Below are 25540 nucleotides of genomic sequence, written 5' to 3' on the forward strand. Positions count from 1 at the left end.
AAGGGCCCTTAAGAGACCATCCTGTCTTATTTCACAGAAAGGAGATCAAGGTCCTGGGAGTCACATAGTCATACTGCTTCACAGTGAGAGAAATCCAAGTGCCTCGACTGAGTCCACGTTTCTCTAGGTCACCCTGTTCTTTCCTTTTATAATTCCAAGGGCCTTTTGGAACGTGAGAGAGCTGTTTGGAGGCACATGGGCCCCTGAACACAATCGCTAAGCTGGGAAGTCAGTGTCTGTAACAGATACAGCTAACAATAGGAGCCCGACCAAGACCAGTTGCAGTGAGACTGTACTGGCACCAGGGCTTCTCAGTGTGGCCGCCTGATACTCCGCCGGTGCTACCGGAAGGATGGCCACGCCGGCCGCCTGGGGGCCAGAGGATGGCTCGTAAAATAGCTGTTCATGCAAAGGACAACCTAGCTGCAGCGGAAGCTGCTAGAGTAGCTCGCTGAGAAGAGCAAATTCTGTCTTTGCAGCCTCCTGACATCGAACCACATGGTGTGATTAGAAGGAATAAGAAGTCTTATCTTCGCCCCGAAATTCTTCCCTACTAGTTCACTGGGTGGTGCCTGAAACCTTTCCATTATGAAGGAGTTTGGAAGTCCTAAGGGAATATGGAAATGGCAACCCACTCCGGTGTTCTTGCCTGGAGAATCCCAGGGATGGGGGAGCCTGGTGGGCTGCCATCTATGGGGTCGCACAGAGTTGGACACGACTGAAGCGACTTAGCAGCAGCAGCAGTAGCAGCAGCAGAAGGGAATATGGAAATTACCTTGTCCACTTTTCTGAATATATAGATGAGAAAAATAAAGCCTCAGAGACTTTAAGCAGTTCTACCCAGGGCAAAGAGCCTCGTCCAGAATCTCTCGAAGCAGGATCCCTGAAAAAGTAGTTTAACAAGATGTTCCTTGAAACAAGAATCTGTAAGTTTCTGAGATCAGGTAGTCTTGGAAAGACTACACTCTCAACTCCTTTGTCTCATTCAGGCATCTTCTATTTAACACTTATTTACACAGTCTCTAAACAAAGGAAACATTTTAGGGATCTGGTCTAAGCTGGCAATGCTGAAACTAGCCTGTGGATACTTAGACTTCAGGACCAAAACACACACAACTAGCTCAAGCCAAAAGACTATTCCTTGAGGTTAACCACTCATAAAACTTTGTTAAAAGGGCAGTATTCCAAAGAGAGACACAGCTGTTGTGTGTTGGTCAATAAACTGTTTTATTCATCCAAGTCTTTTCTAAGAGACACATGGCCACACAGGTAAGCCTGAGCCAGAGGCGACCGTCTTGAGAAAGTGAATCTACACGAGGGGGCTGAAATTCAACAGGGCAACCAGGAGACCCTGGTTCCCTGAGGAAAAGGGAGTCTCAGAAGGAGAAAGTCACTGAAGAAGAGGTGGACGTCCCTGAGTCTGTCAGTCTTTGGACCCATTCACGTTGCTGCAAATGGCATTATTCCCTTCTTCTTCATGACTGAGTCAGATTCTGCTGTACATATGTCCGCTTCTTCTTTACCCATTCCCTTGTCGATGGACACTGAAGCTGCTTCCATGAACTGGCTAGGGTAAATAGTGCTGCAATGAACACTGGACTGCCTGGGTTTCGACTTATGGTTTTCTCTGGATATATACCCAGGAGTGGAATTGCTGGATCTTATGGTAGCTTGGGAAACTGAGATTGGTATATACACACTACTATATGTAAAATAGATAACTAATAAGGACCTACTATATGGCACAGGGGACTCTGCTCAGTACACCGCAATGACATATGGGGAAAAGAATCTAAAAATGGTGGATATATTAGTTATACACTAATTCACTGTGCAGCGCAGCAGAAACTAACACAAAATTGTAAATCAACTTTACTCCAATAAAAAGTTTTAAAATAAAAAATAAAAGCATTGAGAAGATTGTTTTTTTAAAGAAAGAAAGAACAGATGGAACATCAATAAAAACACTCCACTCAACGAGCCTTGATAGGCCACTCAGCGATCATCTCCCATTAAAAGGAAACACAGCACACACAGCCCCAGCTGAAGAAAGCATCCCCACCACACACCACCATCAAGCTACACCTTTGCACCAGCCCCCAAAAGAAACAACCACTTTGGAAATTAATTCTTCTCCGTAGACTTCATGTACCGAATTCCTCTCCTGGGCAATCACGTAAAATCTAGCCAGGAATTTTTTTTTTTTTAATTATAAAGAGAGGGTGATGCTTCTATCAATAAACTCCTGCCTCAATTAGTACAATTATCATCTGGGTTATTATTTTAAGTGTTTGAAATTTCTGCTTAAATAAGGTCACTTTCAATTCAGTAAACACACCAAAGTCATCATCTTAATTCATGGCCAGTCACCCCGGAAATGCTGAGTAAGTAAACACAATCAAGCATTAGCTAACCAGCCACAGATCCACTTGAGTTTATTAATTTCTCTCTTGGCAGAGAAACAAGAAAAGGAAGCAGACCATCAGAGACATTCACGCATCATTCATTCAATAAATATTTATTACATACCAGGTGCCAGGCACTGTTCTAAGCTAAATATAGACTTCATTGCCTTATTAATATTCAGGCTATGTTATATATGAATGTTTTAGAGAATGAGATTCCTTCTTCTCCAAAATAAAAATTTTAATTCCTGAGATGCTTTCTTTGTTTCTGCCCAGCGTGCCTTCCTCTGTAGAGTGGATGATACATCCTAACTCTTAAGCTTCAGGCTCTCCATCCCTCCCTTTTAAAGAGCCCCTACCATCACCCCTCAAGTAGCTAATGGATATAAACTCACACTAGAGCATTAGTGACACCCTATTTTAGAATATAAATATAAATGGTAAGAAAAGTTTATATCATTACATTCAGATTTTTTTATACATTTGGGTGTTTCAGGGGGATTATTTATACTTGCTCAAAAGGCTTTTAATACTAGTACACATATATATTCCAAATGCAGACAGAATTGTATGCAAACTGGGAATACAACCTTATCAGGGAACTTCCCTTGCCTCATTTCAAAGGAGTCCCCCTGCTTCCTGCCCCTTTCCCATTTTCTGACAACACCGCCAAAAATGGCACCTAGCCAAACTCAATACCCAGGGAAGAGACCCATGGTGAGAACTGACCTCAAACAGGTCACTTTTCACAGCAGTAAAAAAGGGAGTTGCATTGGAGATTTCTGTGATCCCGCTATGGCCTGCGGATTAGGGGGTCCAATCCAGTCTAATCCACTGCACCTCCTTGGGGAGCTGATACGGAGCTCCCCCCCCTCCTCCCATGCTTCAGGCACCCACTCCCCCAAGGACAGCCAGCCTCCCAAGTTACACAAAACACCCCCACACAACCCAGGAGAGTCAGGACTCTCCCTCCCTCCCCCGGGCAGTCTCCGGAAGCTGCTGACATCACAAAGGTGTCAGCTGGCAACTTCATTGCCACGTGGCTCTCCCCTGGCTCCCCTTCACTTGCAAACGCAGGCAAGCAGGCAGGCTTCCAGCAGCAGTCTGGGAGTGAGCAACCAGCAGAGCCACCAAGCCGAGTGGTGGGGCACCCGGCCTGGCGTTTCAACTTCTGTTCAGTTCTCCTGTAATGGAAAATTGCTTTGCACAAAGCTAGAGTGTTACAGTTCTTTCCAGCGCCCTTCCCCCGCCCCACCCCGCCCCTCGCAGCCTTCTGATCAGAGGGATAGCGCCCGCTGGAAAGTGGAAGGAGGGTAGTCGCTGCGACTTACTATGTCCCTTGCTTCAGGTCCTGGGCCGGGGTGGTTACTCTTTTCCTTCGGAATGGTACTGGTATCGGGGTCAAAATGTCCAAATAATTGTCATTGTCAAGACCAAGAAGTGATCTGCACAGGGATCCAGTTAACTGAATACCCCTCTGACATACCCCTGAACACCCGGAGGCTGTACCTGAATGATAACAAGATCCGTTTCTTGCCAGCGATGAACTTGGGACTCCTCAGTGACCTTGTTTACTTGGACTGCCAGAAGAACAGGATTCAGGAGGTGATGGACTATACCTTTGTCGGGGTCTTCAGGCTCATCTACCTTGACCTCAGCTTCAACAATCTAACCTTCATCTCCCCGTACAGTTTCTCCATGCTCAGCAACCTGCTGCAGTTGAATATCTCCAACAACCCTCATCTGTTATCACTTAACAAGTACACCTTTGCCAACACCAGCTCTTTGAGATACCTGGACCTCAGAAATACCGGCTTGCAGACCTTGGATGAAGCTGCCTTCCAAAACCTCATAACACTCCAGACTCTGTATCTGAGTGGAAACCCCTGGAAATGCAACTGCTTTTTCCTGGACTTCACCATCTACTTAATAGTGTCCCATCTGAACTATCCAGGTGAGGGCTTGATTGCGTGCGGGGATGAGGATATGATGGCATAGGAGGAACTGGTTCCAGGAAAGGTGAAGTCAAAAGGTAGTTAGTGTGGGAGAGAAATCTGGGTAAAGCTGATTGAAAGTATTCTTCTTGCTCTGCAGAATCCTTGGGTTGACTGGAGAGGCAATAAGGATCAATAGAAAATGTTCTAGAATAGTTATCCAAAGGGCTGAGTTCTGCTCCCACACTCAGCCCGTACTACTCAGCTGCTGCCGGGGAAGTCTCAGTTTCTCTGAGCCTCAGTTTCTTGATCCATAAAGTGGGGACAATAATATTACCAAACATACAGAGTGTCCTTTCAATATGAGATGATATGAGTGGAAATGATAATGTGCTATAACTGCAAAGTGACAAAGTAACACAAGGACACTGAATTCCCTTGGTAAATTATTTTAATCTGTTTAATTCAGTGACTGACTTTTCCAGGATCTAAAAGTAAATTCAGTCATTCCTAACCAGGAGAAAATCCAGTGGTATGATACATAGAAAGGAAAGTTCGATAGAGATGGAGGAGGGACAGATGAGCCACCTAGCCATGAATGAGAGAGGGAGGAGAAGAGGCTTTGATATCTCCTTTGTGTTCAGATGCTAACATGCAAGGAAGGAGAGAACAGCATGAATGAGTGGGGAATGGGCCACCAGCGCCCACGTGTCAAGCAGAGAGATTCCGAACTCACAGGCAGGCTCTCAAGTCTTACCTGGTAGAGTTCCAAGCCAGTTGCTGCCACTCTGTCCACTGTCCCCACGGCTCTGCCATGGTCCCTGGGGCACTCTGGTGCCTCATCCCTTCTTCTTTTCAGTGACTTTACTGTCCCATTCTCATCCTTCAATTCCCCCACACCACCAATATCACGTTGACCCAGGGAAGCCAGAGCTTTGGATAAGTGTGAAATAATGAGCCCCTCACAGAAAGCTTGGAGCCACGGATGTAATTAAATTCGGTCAGAACCATGTCTTCTCTGCCTTCCCTGTGTGTGTGTGTTTGAAAATAATTTCATACACCAGCTTCACAAATGTCCCACTGAAGTTTCCACCCTTAAGTCCAAGTGGCAATATTCTAGAAAGATTCCTGACCAAAATGCCAAGCTTTAAGGGGCACTGGGGGAGAAGGAACTGGGTGATGAGAGCAAGTAAAAATGTGTCCTCCTGGCTTTCTAAGTGAGTCTGTTGCTAAATGTCTTCCAGGCAGGGGCTGTACTATGATGGGGCAAGTGATGCAAAATTGGGGCTCCCAAGATGTAAAGTTGAAGATGGCACCAAGAGAAAGTATCTCCTTCAATTTTGTGCCTGAGGCACCTGGCCCTGCTGCCAGGCACTTCAACTCGAATTGTGTGTGTCGCTCAGTCATGGCCAACTCTGCAACCCCATGGGGTGTAGGCCGCCAGGCTCCTCCGTCCATGGGATTCTCTAGGCAAGAATGCTGGAGTGGGTTCCATTCCTTCTCCAGGGGATCCTCCTGACCCCAGGTTTCCTGCATTGCAGGCAGACCCTTTACCATCTAAGCCAACTCAAGTTAGAATAAATCAAAAGCAACAAACTTTGTCAGACCATTTTCTTAACAGTACTGATCATAAAAGAATACAGGAGCAGTTTCTTGGGTCGCTTGCCTTGCCTCTCCAGAGATGATGTCTTCTGCTTTTCTCAAGACGGGTGCTGTGGTGGTTTCTAGAAAGCTCTCTAAAAGAAGGTCAATATTAATGATTCTCATACATTAAATGTGGTTCCCAGATGGGATTCTTCCTGTCAATGTTCGTGTAACTAGCCTGAGGACCAGCATCATCTTCCCTTGCTCCTCCCCACCATTCATACACATTTTTCTTGAGCAGAAATTGCCAATTGGCCAGGAGGACCCCCTGCTGAAAAGTGTGAAGGAGCTTGGCTTCTTCCCCAGTCCCAAAGCCTTTCACTTCACCTCCCAGGTAATCTCCCTTAATCAGAATTTTAGCTTTTAAAGTTGTATCTTCTCAGAATTTTCAGACTAACTACTTTGGACTCTTTAACTGAATTCAATCCAGGATTGAACAGGATTATAAACTGAATCTGTTTCACTACGTGTTTTCAAAAACATCAGAAGCTGGTGTCTATCTTGTCAAGCTCATAAGCTTCTCATGAATGAAGAGTCTGTCTTTTGAGGTAGACAAATCTTTCATCCACTCTCCAGTGGAAGTCCCCCACCCAACACATACATACACACACACACACACACACACACACACACACACACACACACACGCAAACTGCAAATCTGCTCATCTCACTCTGCTGTTTGGTTAGATCACTTCATGCAGAAATATAGTCCCACTGCCCCAATTCACTATTACTATTTCTTAAAAATATCAGTGAGCCCCAGGCCAGGCATAGAAGAATTTAGCTTTGTATCAGGTTTTGCAGCTACTGAAGTTTTTAACATATGCAGTTTCATTTTCTTTACTTTGAGTTTCATACCAGCTCTTAGATTGTGTGCCCTAAGACTATGGAAAGAGGCTAGAATAGGTATTTTTTGACACTGTCCATGGTTGAGAAGATAGATTGGTTCACCCAAAGTCACACAGCTACTAAATGTCAGGAAAGTGGTTTGAACTTCCTGATTTCAAATTCAAGTCTTTTTCTATATGACTGCTATCTCTTAAGTCCTCAAATTAAATAACTACACTTTAACTGAAGTGCCATAAGCATAGGGCCAAAGCACCTAAATTTCACCTTTACATCTTGTCCACATTTGGAACTCACACAAGATCACTTTCATGGGATAATAAGCCCGAGCCATCGTAGATTCATTATAATATGCCTGCACTTCCCTTCCAATCCAAGGTTTCACCCCAATCTACCCAAACTCTAAAAGAATAAACCTAACTTCAGGATTTGCTCTCCTTTGCACCTTATTCAGTCTGGTTCTCCCTTCCCATGCATACACACACACATACACACACACGTGCAAACACATACATACATGCACGTATACAAACACAAAACTATATCTACACAAACATACATACATATATGTACATACTCACTCTCTCAACCACATATTACATATACATGACACACATACATGTGTAAAAATGCACAGATACACACCAACACACGAACAAACACAGACACATAAAGTTGAAAACACACACAGTAGAATTCACTGAATGCCCCAGTGTCCTTTAGCCAGACCTCAACATAATGGAAGACATTTATTTTATGTGACTCTCGTATGATGATTCATGGCTCTGTTAGGTGAAAGTATCTTTGCTGTTTACAAACACTCTAGTTGAACTCTCAACCTTTAGCCCACCTATTACACCACATTTTCCATCAAAATGGTAATCTTTGACATGCTCTTGAATGGTATCACATCTCTTCCCCAGGTGCCCAAATTTTAGGATATTGGAAAAATTTCTATGAAAAAAGCTGAATGACCTGGTTGTTTATAAAGGAGAATCAAACTTAAAGATGGGTTTCATTTTAGACGCAGGGAGAATACCAAACCTTACTGTTGGAGATTGTGCCTGCAGTACAGTATTGAGGTCACTATGACAGCAGAATTATAGTATGTGGACTGTTTGACGGAGAAGGCCATGGCGCCCCACTCCAGCACTCTTGCCTGGAAAATCCCATGGACGGAGAAGCCTGGTGGGCTGCAGTCCATGGGGTCGCTAAGAGTCAGGCACGACTGAGCGACTTCACTTTCACTTTTCACTTTCATGCATTGGAGAAGGAAATGGCAACCCACGCCAGTGTTCTTGCTTGGAGAATCCCAGGGACGGGGGAGCCTGGTGGGCTGCCGTCTGTGGGGTCACACAGAGTCAGACATGACTGAAGCGACTTATTAAAAAGACCATTTGAAGAGCATGGCAGTGAAGCAAGGAGCTTCCATGCTACCACTCAGCTCATCCTTTCATTCATTTAAATATTTATTATGTCCCAAACAAGTGCTCATGGAGATAACTAGCCAAAAAGCCTGGGACTATGTACAGAGACTCGTGTGACTATGAGTCACCTGCACATATGTGTCCCATGGTCCAATGGGACACCAGAACTAAACTCACTGGACAGAGCAGGACAAAGAAGGCAAGCATGTGCCTTTTGGGGTAGAACAAGCGCTTGGGACAGTCTCAGCTGCAGGTGGTGAAGGATGGCCGCCATGCAGGCAGGAAAGCCCAGTGTTAAGAGCTCAGGTTCTGGAGCAAAACAGACCTGAATCATAATCCTAGCCCTGCAACTTAGTATCTGTAGGAAATCAGCTAATTCATTTAACCTCTCTGCACTTCAATTTCCTCATCTTTCAGACAGGTCGAATAGTAGACCCAGCTGCCCAGGGAAGGTACAAGGATGAAATGAGAACATTTATGAATTTCCATTAGCATTAAGACTGGCACAGCATAAACCTTCAATAAATGAATGGTAGGCAGATGTAGGACAGGTGCAAGGTACAGAGAGAGTACCAGTTATCAGTCAGGTGGCCAATGGGACAAGCAGTGGACTTCAGCAAGGCTCGGCGGTATTGGAGGACAGTGTGCCTTGTCCAGGAGACCTGCCTGCACAGATGCATGGGGCATATAAATAGGCCATGAGAAAGTGGGCAGCAGGTTTCAGGACACTCATCCCTGAGAAAATGGGATGGAGGGAATCCTGGAGGCAGTTGGATATTGGATGAATTATGAATACAGGAATTCAGACCCTGAGGATTGGGGGTGGGGAACAGAATCTCAAATAAAGGCATGGTCTCAACTGGACCATGAGACTCAGGGCTGGACCCGCATCTGTAAAGGGATTCTTCCTGAGTCATCTGAGTCTGGAACTGAAGTTCTACCTTAAAGACAAGCCCATTTCCAGGAACAGGTATGGACATGCAGGCATCTTTCAAGGGATGAAGTCAAGGAGGTCAGTTCCAACCTCCAAGGGGTAAACATGGCCTTGGGAGAAAGAAGTCACCTTCATGGTGTAATTTTATCTTCTGAAGAGTACTGAATAGAACTTTTGTCCCAGGCTCTCCCCATCCACTGCCTACCATCAGGCTACTGTTAGCCATTAGAGATCCTTCTGGATCCCCCAAAGTGCCCCAATCCTGAAGAGGATTGTGAAAGATATATAAATTCCTGGGCAGAATAATATAAGTGCCCCTTGATGCCTTTTAACTGTGGTGCTGGAGAAGACTCCTGAAAGTCCCTTGGACATCAAGGAGATCAAACCAGTCAATCTTAAGGGAGATCAGCCCTGAACATTCACTGGAAGGACTGATGCTGAAGATAAAACTCCAGTATTTTGGTCATCTCATGTGAATAGACAACTCATTGGAAAAGTCCTTGATGCTAGGAAAGATCAAGCGCAGAAGGAAAAGAGGGCATCAGGGGATGACATGGCTGGATGGCATCGCAGATGCAATGAACATGAACTTGGGCAAACTCCAGGAAATGGTGAAGGACAGGGAGGCCTGGCGGGTTGCAGTTCATGTGGTCGCAAAGAGTCGGACACAACTGGACGACTGAACAACAACAAGCTTTTATCAACTTTCATATCAGAGGAAAGAGCGATTTCTTAGGAAATACAATTAACTAAGATTAACTCTGAAACAGTGGGGAACCTTGAAGGAAGCCAAGATCCAGAAAAGACATGGAGTGGTCTTAAAAGATATGAGGGCAATAATGTGTTCTCCCCCTATGTCGTACTGCAGCTTGCCCCCTCAGAGGAACCGTAGAGGAGGCTGAATGTTTCATTCACCTTGCTTCATCACAAGGCTACAGCTAGTAGGAGCATCGAAACTTTCCCTTACTGACCAGAGATTTAGTGCTGTTATCAAAAGTCTTCATTAAAGGAAACCCTCAATGATAAACTCACCAGATGCACTGGAAACTGCCCAGTTCTCAAAGAGTTCATGTATTCACTTTCCAAAGACAAAAATCATAGCAGAAACAGAAGTGAGTTGAAGTGTGCTTGTTCCCCGGATACTCTGATCAATACAGAGTTAAAACAGATTCACAGATTCCATTTTCTTTTTCGGCTCAAGTCAGCAAATAGAAAGACTAATTCCTGGCCAGAAGTGTAATTTTCCAGTCATTAATGCTATTTGAAGGTGAGCATGGAAATTGAGCTCTTCCCAGGATAGAGCTCCCCAGTAGGACAGAGTTGAATGCCTCTGAAGATGCTCTCAAAAACTCATGCAGCTCTAAGCTCCTGGACAGAACAAGTCTGGCTTCCTACATCCCCGCACCCTGCCTGCGCACCCTCAAAGCATAGTCTAGCGCTGTCCAGCAAAATTTTCTGCAGCAGCAGAAATGGTCTAAGTCTGTCCAACACAGTATCCACTAGCCACATGTGGCAATTAAACTCTTGAAATAAGGTTAGTGGAACTGAGGACCAAATTTTTAATTTTATGACATTTCAATTCATTTAAATAGCCATATTTATGACTGGTCAGGGACGCCTTTAATATAAGATGCTTAAGCTAGAACTTTAGAATTTAGTCTCCTCTCAGGTAAGTGGCTATAAAGCCCAGCCCAGGACGGAGATCTTCTAACATCCAAGTTAAGTGTCTCCCCCCATGCCATGATATTTCCTTACTATCATGTACATCACAGTCTATTCAACTCTGAAACGGTTATTGTATGTTTATTATATGCTTAACATTGTTTTTTGATGTTGGGGTGCTTTATCACAGGGAAAGAAGTCATAAATCCTGTCTTTAATAAGACAAATCTTGGGATACAAGAGAGGGAAAATGCGGTCAAAAGCCAGGAGTTCTGATCTCAATCATGTCAATGTATGATGTGGGTGGCAAGTCATTTTCTCTCTGAGTCTCACTTGTCTCTGAAATAAGGAAACAGGAATAGACACTCCATAAGAATCCTTGGACCTAAATAGAAAGATAAGATGCACTTAGATGTAGGAAGAGGAAAGCAGTGGTCAGCAGACAGGGTCCCAGATGGGCAAGTACACAGCGGGTTAGTGTTGAGGTGCAGATGTTCCTAGAGATGAGTACTGTGGTCACACAATTAGGAAATGCAATCTGTAACTTCCGCATTCTCCCACCTCCTGTCTTAAACACCCTCTACTGGCTAGAACAATGCCTCCACCCTCTAGGGACTCAGTGCCTTGAATTTTCCTCCCATGCCTGGACTGCTCCACCAGCCGTTCTCAAACGCTGATGAGCACAAGAAGCCCAGGCTCCCTGTCCAGAGATGATGACCCCGTGAGCTGTGGGGCGGGGTCTATGAGAAGCCTGATGGCAATGACCTGGGCTCTAGCTCTGCAGTGGCTGCTTCAGCCTGTGAATAAATTGATTTACACTGAGACGTTGGGGGCTTCCCTGATGGCTCAGATGGTAAAGCGTCTGCCTGCAACGCAGAAGACCCAGGTTCGACTCCTGGATTGGGAAGATCCCCTGGAGAAGGAAATGGCAACCCACTGCAGTATTCTTGCCTGGAAAATTCCACGGATGGAGGAACCTGGGGGGCTACAGTCCATGGGGTCATAAAGAGTCAGACACGACTAGGCGACTGGCACACTGGATGAGATGTTGGTGGCTAATAATGTTTTGATATGTCTCCCTCAAGGGGCATTTGCCATGTGACAGGGAACAAACAGAACCAGAGAGAAAGCAGAAAGTGACAGGCTACTAGCATAGACATGGGGGTAAGTTTCAGGACAGAAGGTCTGTCTGTGTCAGCCCTTAAATTATAGTCCGTGGGCAGTCCTGTTTAGTCCAATGGCGGAGTCCACAAGTCAAAAAGAGGAGTCTAGGCAGGAGTGCCACCAAGGCAGGGGGATAAAGCCACTTGGGGACATCTGCAGGAAGCAGATGGGCTGGGTCGTGCACTGCTTCAGGTCTCAGTCATTTAGAGGGCATTTTGAACAGAGAACATCTTAGTTTCATTCTGAGGCTATTTTATCCTGTATTCCAGGCTGCTGTAATAGGATAATGGCCCCATTTCAACCCGCCAAGTACAAAGTCATCTACAACTGTGCCAAAACTTAGATTTTCAGAATGAATTCAGGTCTTCACACCCTTCCACTATTAATGCTAACCCATCTCCTCCATCAGGGAGATTGCAATAAAGACCAGACACCAAAAGCGGGACCAGCTGGGCAGCAGACATTCCAAGGCTGTCAGCTGCTCTGTTAGCTCATCTCTCCCACCTTACCCTGGCCTTGTGGCTCCCTTCTGCTGAGAGCCGGAGAAGCAGCCTCCCGAGGGAATGAAGCAGCTGAGAGGGCTGCGACTGGGTCAGTCATCCCCAAAGGATCCAGAAAATTTGAGAAGGGATGGAGGTGGCAGGCTTGTTCAGTTTGGGAAGGACCTTGTGTGATTCTCATACACTCTCTAACTCAGCCCAGTTGGAATCCCTGAGAGTGGGTGATCTAAAGCCCCCTCAAATTCAGAAATGCCAGACCTCCATGCATGGTCCTCTTGTCACCCAACTCCATTCAGGCCCTTGGAAGGAGACAGTACAAGGCCGCCAAAGCAGCCAACCTCAGCTTCTTCATCTCTAGAGATGAAGGATTCTCCAACCTGAAAGAAATCCAAGAAAGTGTGGATGCAGCTAGAAAAGAGAAATGGGGTGTTGGCCATCTAGGGCCTTTGAATGATTTTCTAGGGAACATGCAATGTATCCTGAGAAGTTTTGGAAGGCAGGCAAGATGAATACAGAGCTAGGAGGCTCCTGTGGGCATTCAGACAAGAGAGGATGGCAGTCTACAGCAGAGGCATGAATGAAGAGGTACAGATAGAAGAAACTGTTCAGAAGGCAGACACAACAGGACCTGGGAGTGAACCAGACTTTCTCAGGGTCCCCTGTACTCCCTTTGTGACTCCGGGCACAATTCTAAGTAATTAACAGGTTTGTGTTCTTTAACACTTGTATTCCCTGATAGAAAGGTCTACAAGAGCAGGTCTGAATCTTCAGACACAGAGAAAGTTCTCAAAAAATATTTGAGTGAATAAAAAGTCAATGAGATGTGGGGAATAAAGGGAAGGAAAAATCAAGTGTAATTCCCCAGGCTTTGGCTTGGACAACTGTGGGGGCTCCACTGAGAGAGTGAAGTGAGTGAAGTCGCTCAGTCGTGTCCAACTCTTTGTGACCCCATGGACACCAGGCTCCTCTGTCCATGGGATTTTCTAGGCAAGAGTACTGGAGTGGGTTCCACTGAGAGAAGAAAGTAGTCAAGGGGCTTGGGGAGAAGCCAAGTCCCATCTTGAATGTGTTGAGTGGGAGCTCTTTGTGAGACAGGAGGCTTTTGGATATTTTGACCTGAAATTCAGAATAGAGAATAAAATATATGTTTGGGAATCATCAGCTCACTGGTGATCATGAAAACCAAACAAAGGATGCTTAGAATGAGAGGATCACAGGGTAAGGACAGAAGATTTGGGGAATGCCAACATATCAAAGATAAATTAAGTAGTGCAGAAAACTGAATAAAATGAGGGGATCGGCAAAGAAAATATGACACAGAGTGGTGTGGGCTTTCTAAACAAAGACAAGAGCAAATGCAAAGACCCTAGGGTGGAATAAGTTCGACGTAGTAGAAGGTGAGTATGGCTGAAAAAGAGTGAAGCCAGGGTAAGAGATGAGATAAAAATCAAAGGCCAGATCATATAGGACCTGGAGGTCATGGAGAAGCTTTTGATTTTATTCCAAATGTGACAGGAAGTTATGAAAGGGTTTTAAGTGGAGAAGTGACATGATGTACAGCTGCCTCCCCCTGCTAGATGGAGAGCTGGGAAAGCAGGGACCTGAGTTAAGAGGCTGCCTCAGTTTTCAGGCGGTGGGGAGCAGTGGCTTGGCCCCAGGTAATGGTCCAGAGAAGGTAAGAATCGGGGTATACTGTGAAGGTCAGACTAACAGGACTGGCTCATGGCTTGAATTGTGGGATGTGAGAGAGGCAGCAAGAAGGACTCCCAAGTCTCTGCCTGGGCGACTGGTGAATGGTGTTGCCCTTTCACCACTGAGCTTTTCTAAATTGCCTCTTATCCATGAGGATGATAACGGTCCACTATCTGAATTTTTCCAAGAAGATGGGTAGTTATCCACAAGGTCCAGCTCTAGGCCAAACTGAGAGCCAACTAGGGTTTACAAATTAGCTTCCCAGAACTGCCTGGTACCATCCCCCATGTCTGATATGCAGTTGGCTCCTCTCCCCACATCATAGCCTGCTACAGAAAGTCAGTAGCAGGGATTCCCCATGGGAGGGCTCAAGTCTTTGGCTTCTTTTCCAGAGGACTTTACACTTTAAGCCTTATTTTATCAATGAAGTGAAGCTCCTGCTGACAGAATTCTGGGCACTGAGAAGCACATGAGAAATGTTATGAAGAAAAGGGGTCTTTCTACCTGTAAACTTTGCTCATCTACAACTGCCTTTATCTAAGACTTTTTTTTTTTTTTTTTTTTTTTTTTTTTTTTTTTTATTTAATTCTTATCTTAACTGCTATAATCTTTGTCATATGACTGCAACTCCTACATACTGCATTCTTAATGCATATAATGTTATCCATTTATGTCCATTTTTTTTTTTTTTTTTTTTTTTTTTTTTTTTTTTTTTTTTTTTTTTTTTTTTTTTTTTCATAGGTCTAAGCAACTTTAAAGCACAGGACTAATCAGGCTGAACTTGCTAGAGTTCAAGGTTTGTTCCTGTAGTGTTCCAATGGTCTATGAATCAGGCTTAAACGTTACCAAAATATGAACTCTTCATGCAAGGGAAAAAATTGTTTTAAGAACCGTACTGCCCAAGCCCAAATCATCCAAAGCCAAGGATGCTTTAGACCAGGAGTCAGCACACACTTTCTACCTACGGCTGATTCTTGTTGATGTTTGACAGAAAACAGCAAAATCTGTAAAGCAATTATCCTTCAATTAAAAAATCCAAAAAAAAAAAGGACAAATAAATACTTATAGCTTTGTGGGTCTTTGTTGTGACTACTCACTCTGTCTCGGTAGCGTGAAAGCAGCCGTAGAAAATGCATGAATGAATGGTCATGGCTGTGTTCCAATAAAACTTTATTTATCAATACAAAAACATGCCACAGGAGGGATTTGGCCCACAGATTGTAGTTTGCTGGAGCCTGGCTTCCATCAAGGGAAGACATCTGGGTCATGAGAGAAAGGAGCTGTAGGGAGGCAAAAGTAGGAGCCAAGGTCGGGACTAGAAATACTCAGAGGACCATGCATGAGGGTCTAAGAAGGGGCCTTGTTGGCCAGTTGGCTTTGGTTGTGCTGGGCTGCCATATGGTGCAATCCAGGTTCCCCTCTAGGGAGTCTTCTCTGAGCCACTCATAGGATGCTGCTGCTGCTGCTGCTTGGTCAATTCAGTCATGTCCAACTCTGTGCAGCCCTATGGACTGCCACCTGCCAGGCTCCTCTGTCCATGGATTCTCCAAGCAAGAGTACTAGAATGGGTTGCCACGCCCTCTTCCTGGGGATCTTCCAGACTCAGGGATCAAACCCAGGTCTCCTGCATTGCATGCAGATTCTTTACTGCTGAGCCACCAGGGAAGCCCCCCTCATAGTACGGCAAAATATAATAGTGTTCCCTTCAAATTCCATGAGAAACAAGTCCTGCACAGCAAAGCCAAAAACATTGGTTTTAAAGAACTGTTGTATGAGAATCCAGCTGAGCTATTTCAAATCCTTTAAGATGATGCTATTAAAGTGTTGCACTCAATATGCCAGCAAATTTGGAAAACTCAGCAGTGGCCATAGGACAAGAAAAGGTCAGTTTTTATTCCAATCCCAAAGAAAGGCAATGCCAAAGAATGCTCAAACAATTGCACTCATTTCAGATGTTAGCAATGTAATGCTCAAAATTCTCCAAGCTAGGCTTCAGCAGTATGTGAACTGAGAAATTCCAGATGTTCAAGCTGGATTTAGAAAAGGCAGAGGAACCAGAGATCAAATTGCCAACATCTGTTGGATCATAGAAAAAGCAAGAGAGTTCCAGAAAAACATCTACCTGTGCTTCATTGACTATGCTAAAGCCTTTAACTGTGTGGATCGCAACAAACTGTGGAAAATTCTTCAAGAGATGGGAATACCAGACCATCTTGAGAAATCTGTATGCAGGTCAAGAAGCAACAGTTAGAATTGGACATGGAACAATAGACTGGTTCCAAATTGGGAGAGGAGTACGTCAAGGCTGTATATTGTCACCTTGCTTATTTAACTTACAGGCAGAGTACATCATGCAAAATGTTGGGCTGGATGAAGTACAAGCTGAAATCAAGATTAAAGGGAGAAATATCAATAACCTCAGATATTTCAATGACACCACCCTTATGGCAGAAAGCAAAAAGGAACTAGAGAGCCCCCTGATGAAAGTGAAAGAGGAGAGTGAAAAAGCCAGCTTAAAATTCAGCTTTGAAAAAACGAAGATCATGGCATCTGGTCCCATCACTTCATGGCATATAAACTGGTAAACAATGGAAACAGTGACAGACTTTATTTTCTCGGGCTCCAAAATCACTGGGATGGGATTACGAAATTAAAAGACGCTTGCTCCCTGGAAGAAAAGCTATGACAAACCTAGACAGTGTATTAAAAAGCAGAGGCATTACTTTACAGGCAAAGGTCTGTATAGTCAAAGAGATGGTTTTTCCAATATGGATGGATGTATGGATGTGAGAGTTAGACCACAAGGAAAGCTGAGTGCTGAAGAATTGATGCTTTTGAATTGTGGTGTTGAAGAAAACTCTTGAGAGTCCCTTGGACTGCAAGGAGATTAAACCAGTCAATCCTAAGGTCAATCCTAAGATCAAATCAGTCCTGAATATTCACTGGAAGGACTGATGCTAAAGCTGAAGCTCCAGTACCTTGGCTGCCTGATATGAAAAACTGACTCATTGGAAAAGACCCTGATACTGGGAAAAGTTGAGGGCAGGAAAAGAAGGGGACGACAGAGGATGAGATGGTTGAATGGCATCTTGAGTTGATGGACATGAGTTTGAGCAAGCTCCAGGAGTTGGTGATGGACACGGCAGCCTGGCATGCTGCAGTCCATGGGGTCACAAAGAGTCGGACATGACTGGGCAGCTGAACTGAACTGTATGAGATTAGGCCAATAATCCGCACATTTTCTCCTGTATGCATTCAACAGATATTTATCAAGTCTCTGTTGGAGAAGGAAATGGCAACCCACTCCAGTGTTCTTGCCTGGAGAATCCCAGGGACAGCAGAGCCTGGTGGGCCGCCATCTATGGGGTCACACAGAGTCAGACACGACTGAAGCGACTTAGCAGCAGCAGCAGCAGCAGCAGCAAGGCTCTATTGTGTGCCAGCACTAGGGATATACAGGTGAACAAATAGGGTCTCTGCTCTCAAACAGTTCTCAAGCAGTGATTGGAACAGTAGCTACCTTTTGATATCACGCCTACAGCCCTTGTCTCCTCACCCCCATCTCCATCTACACTTAACCCTCATTTCCTTCTCCGCTCTCAGAAGACAGTTCAAGGCTTACCCTTCATTCTGTCTTGGACACCATCTGTTCCTGCCTCCTCCAAGATTTCACATCCCTTAGCTCACTGAATTATTCCTAAATGTTCACAAGGTAAGGAGGAATTGGTGTTAGCCTAGTGTAGAATAGTCCAAGATGGTAAGAGGTTAGCTTGCCCATCTATGGCGTTCTATCACCCCAAGTTCTCTTTCCTCCCACTAAGCCTTATGTCAATAACATTTCCCCCAAGGGACATTAATAACAAAAAATATTTAATCCACTCAACAAACATACTTTGAGCTCTAGTGTGTGTTAAGCAGTGCTCTAGACGTTGGGGACACAATAGTGAACACAAATCCATGTCTTCATGGAGTTCGTAATCTAGCAGACAGAAGCAGACAGATATACACATAGCAAATCCACTTCCTCGATAAATACATCATTTAGCTGGACAAAAAAAAAAAAAGTACTGAACATCTAATGATATTCAGGCAAGCTAGGGCCTAATAAGGACAAATGGGGGAACTGGGCCTTTCTCTAGGTTCCAGTTGGGAACTTTTACCACAAAGGGCTTAGGCTGATAGAAACTGGTATTTGTTCTCCAAGGGGCAGTGTAACTGAAGTCTGCAAACTGCATCCTCTCCCATTACATGGTCATCACCTGGAGGCTGGCCTCCTCCGCTGATCCCAGGCAGCTCCTGAGCAAGACTGTCCAGGGAACTCAGAGCAGCCTGCTCATCTGGAGAGCCGAGCAGACTGCAGAGCTGTGGTCACTTTTGTGGACTAAGAAAAAGAGCAGGTCCTCATGAAGCCACCAGGTTCAAGCTGGTTTTCTGAAGGAAGGCTTCCTCAGTTCCTATGCTACCAGGTGTGGTTCTGGGTCCCTGAAACTTTTCCCTTCATGCGTCGATTTTGGCAGACAGGTTTTCCACTTGTGAGCAACGTGCCACGTGAGGAACTAAAGAAGCGTGTGGTTTATGTTTCCTTAGGAACTATTTGCAGGGAGAATTTAAACATTAATGATACCTGTAATTGTACCTAGGCTCTTTAAGTGGGGCAAATGCCCTGCACCTATGAAGTGGAGCTGAGGAAGGGATAAGATGGGGCTTAGCCGCCGTCACTTGTTTGTGATGTGAATGAAAGCCCTGGGATTGTGCAGTGTGCAACATACACAACAGTGCCTGGGAGCCTTTGCTCAGAGGCAAGGGGATCAAGAAAGCCAGAAAAGGAGTGATGAACAATTTATTCATTCGGTAGCCTGGGAATAATTAAAACTACTTAGTGGGGCACTTTCCTGGTGTCTCAAAAGGTAAAGAATCTGCCTGCAATGCGGGAGACTCAAGCTTGATCCCTGGATTGGGAAGATCCCCTGGAGAAGGGAATGGCAACGCATTCCAGTATTCTTGCCTGGAGAATTTCATGGACAGAGGAGCCTAGGAGGGTACAATCCATAAAGTCACAAAAAGTCAGACACGACTGAGTGACTAACACACACACCCAGCGGGGTGCTCAAGAGTAGAGTTTAATTTCGTGAAGCACCTTATATGACTCCTAGAACATATAAGACCCTCCAAGATGAGCAGATAGGTCCATAAACTCTGAAGTCATAGTACTAGACTAGGAGAAGAATGCATGACTAACAAGCTAAAGAAGAGATGAGCCAATAAGGACCCATTGTACAGCACATGGAACTCACCCTGATGTCACCTAACAGCCTGAACGGGAAGGGAGTTTGGGGGAGAATGGATACATGCGTATGTCAAGCTGAGTTCCTTTGCTGTTCACCTGAGACTGTCACAATGTTGTTAATCGGCTATCCCCCAATACAAAGTGAAACAAAACTCTTTTAAAGAGAGGGAGATGAAATAATAGAGAGCTAGGATCATTTAAAAAGTGGGAGGAATGGAAACCAGTAGTTAATCCAAATGTATCAGTCTAACATTGAGTGTTAATGGGCTGGTTAAAATACAGTTTACTAGACTGAATGAAGAACGAAGCCCAGCTGCATCCTGCTTACGAAAGGTACCTTAAATATAGGAACACAGAAAGATTATAAGTAAAATGATGGGGAAAGACATGCAACACAGACACTAGCCAAAAGAACAGGGTAAATCTACCAGAAAGAGGTAACAGTCATATATGTATTTAAGAACATTGCTTCAAAATATGGAAGCAAAACTTGACAGAACTATTTGGAGAAGTAGGCAAGTGCACAACCATAACGTGATTTTAACATACTTCCCAGTAACTGCTGCTGCTGCTGCTAAGTCGCCTCAGTCGTGTCCGACTCTGTGCGACCCCATAGACGGCAGCCCACCAGGCTCTGCTGTCCCTGGGTTTCTCAGGCAAGAACACTGGAGTGGGTGCTAGGCTAATAGTAACTGAGACAATAAATAAAGGTAACAAAAAGCCAAAAAAGATGAAAAGTCAGTAGAGACGTAGACAGTCTGTATAAAAGCGCACTCGCTGGCATACATAGAACAATGTATTCGACAAAGATAATGCATTTTTTCAGTGCACATGCAAAAATTACTAAAACTGACTCTATTATAAAGAAAATTCTTTATAAACTTCAAAGGACTGAAATCAGAAAAAGTATGCTTCTGACTACAGTAGAATTGAACTAGAATTGAATAATGAAACCAGTGCTAGAAAATCCCCAAATTTTAAAAATCAAGTAATTCAAGGAATATTAGCTCTTATTAACGAGAATGATAATGGTTTATGCCTTCAAGAGCTAAAAGTCTGTCTTGTAGGAGAGAAAAGATGATTTTTCAGGACTTTCATAGAGGTCCAGTGGTTAAGACATTTGCAGGGATTGTAGTTTTGGTCCCTGCTCAGGGAGCTAAGATCTCACGTCCCTCTGGCCAAAAATCCAAAGCATGAAGCAGAAGCAATACTGCGGCAAGCTCAATAAAGACTTTAAAAATGGTCACATCAAAAAAATCTGTTTAAAAAACATGCTTTTTCAAATTTTCTTTCTTTTTTTTATGCTTTGCTTTCTAGCAAATAACCACCAAGTAAGATAGAACATGACAGGTGCAGTAAGAATGATACTAGGAGATGCAACAGAGGAGTCCACAGTGGGAACAATCACAACGTATCCTCTGAACTACAAGGATGAAGAGGCTGGGGAAGGGTTCCTGGAAGTAGATGCATTTACATCAGACCTTAAAGGACACGAAGGACTTGATGATGCAAAAATTGGAGGAAGAGATACTTGATGCAAAAAGAGCAGTGTAACAAAGCTAGCTGTAGGCAAGGGGGAGAGACAACCAAGGAGCACAGAGAGCTTAATGTGACTAGAATAAGGGTGAGTTACTGGGAGAACTGAGAAGTAAGGTGGGAATGGTGGGCAATGCTGAGAGCTCTGAACACCAGCCAGTCTGGGTGTTATCCTGAGCCCCGCGGGGGAGTCAGACAGGGATCTGAACTCTGGTGTGACTGGCAAGAGCCAAGCTTGCAGAAGGGGAATCTGGCAGAAGTGTGTGCAGCGGTCCAGAGCTGGGGAACTGGCAATGGTGGAGACAGACCTGCTGGGAGGTGAGGAGCGCTCACACCTTGGCGGTGACAGGCAATGAAGAGGGGAGAGAGAATGCAGCGGAGGAAAAACCCTCCCCACCGAACCACCCACATCCCTCACTTAAAAGCAGCCTAACAATGCATTAAAATCACTGTCTAATTGCTCCTTTCAAGGTAATGCTCCAAAATGGGGAAATAACGCATTTAATGTTTAGTCTCATATCTGCCGCCCAAACCCTGATTTGAAAGCCTAATCTTTTTAAAAATAGAATGAGATAAACCCCTCTGCCCCCACCACTGGGCACACTCCAGACTCTCAGAGTCCCGTGTTCTCCTTTCTCATATACATCTTTCTTTGTATATTCCCATGTGGTATCTCTGGCAACTTGGGCAGGTGATCTAAGCCCTGTCTTGCTAGAATTCCTGAAGATTGCAGGAGTCTTTCCTCACCTCACCAGCCTCCGCTTGGGCCTCCTGGAAAAGCCCCAGAGGTCCTTGAACCAGGCTGACTAGAGAGAGGTCTTGAGACATAATTGCGTTCCTGACCCTTTACAGCACCCTGAGATGGAAGCCCAAGGCCCCTTTCCTCTCCAGCTGGCCTGGGTCACCCACAGGGCCTCTGTCTCACATTCATTCTAGAGAGGGGCTTCTTCCTCTCCTTTCCTCTGTAATCTTTGCAAACAGTCGATGCGGCAGACCCCTGCTGGCTTCCTCCTCCGGTGACTAAAACTTCAACCAAGAGCGAGTCCTCAGTAGCATTACAAACATCAGGCCATCTTCCTGAAAGTAACCAACAAGTTCACTTAGGGGCACTGACCAGGAACCAGCGTGCACGCAATGGTGTCCAGTTTGGAGAGGACTTAATGGCTAGCCTGGGCAGCTCATTCCAGTCACCCAGAGCCAGCTGCCTCCCAGTAAGCTCACCTCTGTATTCCTTTCCCTATTTCTCCTGCTTCTAGCTCCAGTCCAAACAGATTTCATCAAGGAAATCAGTGCCTTTACGTAGCCTGGGCTTCCCTTGCGGCTCAGCTGGTAAAGAATCTGACTGCAATGCAGGAGACCTGGGTTTGATCCCTGGGTTGGGAAAATCTCCTGGAAAAGAGGAAGGCTGCCCACGCCAGTATTCTGGCCTGGAGAATTGCGTGGACTGTATAGTCCACAGGGCCCCAAAGAGTCAGACACAACTGAGCGACTTTCACTACTACCCCTGCATAGCCTGGAGTTCCTACCCTGTTGTGGGGAAAGCTTCTCCCCGCATTAGTCTCTCTCTGTGACTCCCACTTGCCTAAGTCCAGGTTTTTTGTCTCCTGTTCCCTGCTGAAATCATGCAGTTTATCCAGAACCTTCAGGTTAGGAAACTTTTCTGAGTCTCAGTTTCCTGATGTGAAAAACAAGGATGAAAATGTGTGTCAACATTCTTGTAAGAATTAAATGAGATAGCATTTGCATATCACTTAGCAAGTAGACAGAACTTGGTAAATATCAGCTGCTACTATGATTCTGATCACAATTGTCTTAAGCCCTAATCTCAGCCCTGAATGGAAACTCATTTATCTAATGCTTGCGGATATTTTCCCCCGGACACTGCACACAGGTACCTCAGCACCAGCATGGCAGAGTATATGGAGCTAGAAAAATGTAGGGCTGACGACAGAGCTCTGAGCAGGCTATGAAGCTCTTGTGTACAGTGTACTGTGTGCACTGCTGTGTATAATAGCTCACCTGCTCACCTGTGCCGATTAAATCCTCTTTATGACCCTGAGAATAGATGTTATTCTTTATCAGTTCAGTTCAGTTGCTCAGTTGTGTCCGACTCTTTGCGACCCCATGGACTACAGCACGCCAGGCTTCCCTGTTCAATACCAACTCCTGGAGCTTACTCAGACTCATGTCCATTGAGTTGGTGATTCCATCCAACCATCTCATTCTCTGTCGTCCCTGTCTCCTCCCGCCCTCAATCTTTCCCAGCATCAGGGTCTTTTCTAATGAGTCAGTTCTTCATATCAGGTGATCAAAGTATTAGAGTTTCAGCTTTAGCACCAGTCCTTCCAATGAATATTCAGGACTGATCTCCTTTAGGATTGACTGGTTGGATTTCCTTGCCGTCCAAGGGAATCTTCAAGAGTCTTCTCCAACACCATAGCTCAAAAGCATCAATTCTTCGGTGCTCAGCTTTCTTTATAGTCCAACTCTCACATTCATACATGACTACAGGAAAAACCATAGCTTTGACTAGATGGACCTTTGTTTGCAAAGTAATGTTTCTGCTTTTCAATGTGCTGTCTAGGTTGGTCATACGTTTTCTTCCAAGAAGCAAGCGTCTTTTAATTTCATGGATACAGTTATTCTTTATAGGATGAGGCAATGGGATTCAAAGACAGTATCAGACATCCTGCTGAAGTTTCCAAAATTAGTGACAGTGGGTTTGAATTCTAGTCTGTCTGGCTCCATGACCCACTTTTCCTTCTATTCTATACTGAAGTCCACACTGCTTGTTGTGGGGAGGTGCTCAGAGAAGGAGCCAGGCAACTGAGTCAGCCACTAAAAAGGACTGAGACTCATGTTGATTATGAGAGATGCCAACAGCATCACAGAAGCAGAACTGCTTCCCATATTGGCTGTCTCTTTGCCCTGAAGCTCGTTCCTGAATTCTCCAGGTTGAGGGTGTAGAGAACACACAGGAGGCATTTCCAGAGAATCCTGTCCTTCCTAAGTGGGGTGTGATGACCTTGGGTGGCCTTAGTGATCCCTGGCTGGGCTCAGGCACAGGAGAAGGAAAAGGGAAAAGGTGGAGGGGAAGGTGGGGGTAAGATGAGGAAGGCGAGCAAGAGGCACCAAGCACTGATGGAGCTCTGTAGAGTGTCAACACCCCATGACCATCTTGCTCAAGTTTCCAAGTTCCCAGCTCCTTCTGTGGTCTCCCATTCCTTGAAGAGCCTTAAAAAGCAAAGGTTATTTTCAGGAGGTGATGTGAATGCAGCTAGAAGTGAAGTTGCTCAGTCATGTCCGACTCTGCGATCCCATGGACTGCAGCCTATCAGGCTCCTCTGTCCATGGAATTTCCCAGGCAAGAGTACTGGAGTGGGTTACCTGAATGCAGCTAAGCCTGGGGCAAAAAGCAGTCCAGGTGCAGTCTCAAGCCTTACTATGCCCACAGATCACCTGGAGATATTGTTAAGATGCAGATTCTGATTCAAGAAGGCCTGGGCGTGCTGCCTGAGATTCCACATTTCTCACGGGGTCCCCGTCATGCCGGTACTGCTGGCCCCCAGACCACGCTTTGAGTAGCCGGAGTCCAGACCGTCACTCCAGGTCCCGGTTGGCCTCACAAGCCTAGGAGTTCTGTTTCAGCACTCTGCCTGCTGTGTGTTTCCTCTTAGATGAACAAAATGCCACTTGCGTGGAGCCGACAGAGCTGGCAGGATGGCCCATCACGAAGGTGGGGAACCCGCTCCGGTACATGTGCATCACGAACCTAGATCTCCAGGACTACATCTTCCTGCTGCTCATCAGCTTCTGCATCTTCTGCGCGGGCACCGTGGCCGCCTGGCTGACCGGCGTGTGTGCCGTGCTCTACCAGAACGCATGCCGCAAGTCGAGCGAGGACGAGGTGGAGAACGAGGACGAGCAGGGGGTGGAAGTCAGCAGGCGGATTTTTCATAGCAGGGTGGACTCGGGCCCTGATGGGTTCCCTCAGCTGATTTAGTTGCAGAGGCTGATGCTGCTGTCTGATGCAACTTTCCCAGGCTCCTGCCTTCCGTCTTGCCCTCCGCTTCCCACCCCTCAGCGCTATCTTAGAAATGAAAGCCTACTATTATGGTCAAGTACTATTAAGGTAAAATAAATAAAGTGTTTGGTGGTCATTTCACAGGTTGGTCTTCTTCTGCTCAACCAACCCAAGCACGATTTCTCAAGCTCAGAAGGATGGGGTGGAACAAAGTCTAGCGACGCTGTTGTAGGCATCCAAACGCTGAGGAAGCCCACCCTGAAAATGGGCCATATTGTGTCTGATGAGCACCTTACTCTGCCCCTAAATTAAGTGCTGGGGGGAGGCATCTGAGAAATATAAGATTTAAAAGATTTGTCCTGGAAGAGCAACAAGTTGGTTCAGAGGAGTAGTCAACACTAATGCGAATCAAATGGAGAGACACACAAGAGAAAATGACGAGGATGAACAGGGATGGGATCAGTCTATGGGCTGCGTGCACAC

The 25540-nt window shown here is 45.3% G+C and overlaps 1 protein-coding gene and 1 non-coding gene across 2 annotated transcripts; both read left to right on the plus strand.

The window, feature by feature from the left end:
- LRRC52 (leucine rich repeat containing 52) lies at positions 3738–25036 on the plus strand. Its single transcript, XM_005677096.2, has 2 exons — positions 3738–4359; positions 24711–25036. The coding sequence occupies exons 1-2, from the start codon at positions 3738–3740 to the stop codon at positions 25034–25036; spliced, it is 948 nt and encodes a 315-aa protein (XP_005677153.1).
- On the plus strand, positions 11690–11761 carry TRNAC-GCA. Its single transcript has one exon. It is a non-coding gene; the product is annotated as a tRNA-Cys (tRNA).

This window comes from Capra hircus, chromosome 3 (assembly GCF_001704415.2).
Source record: "Capra hircus breed San Clemente chromosome 3, ASM170441v1, whole genome shotgun sequence".
In the NCBI taxonomy this organism is placed as follows: domain Eukaryota; kingdom Metazoa; phylum Chordata; class Mammalia; order Artiodactyla; family Bovidae; genus Capra; species Capra hircus.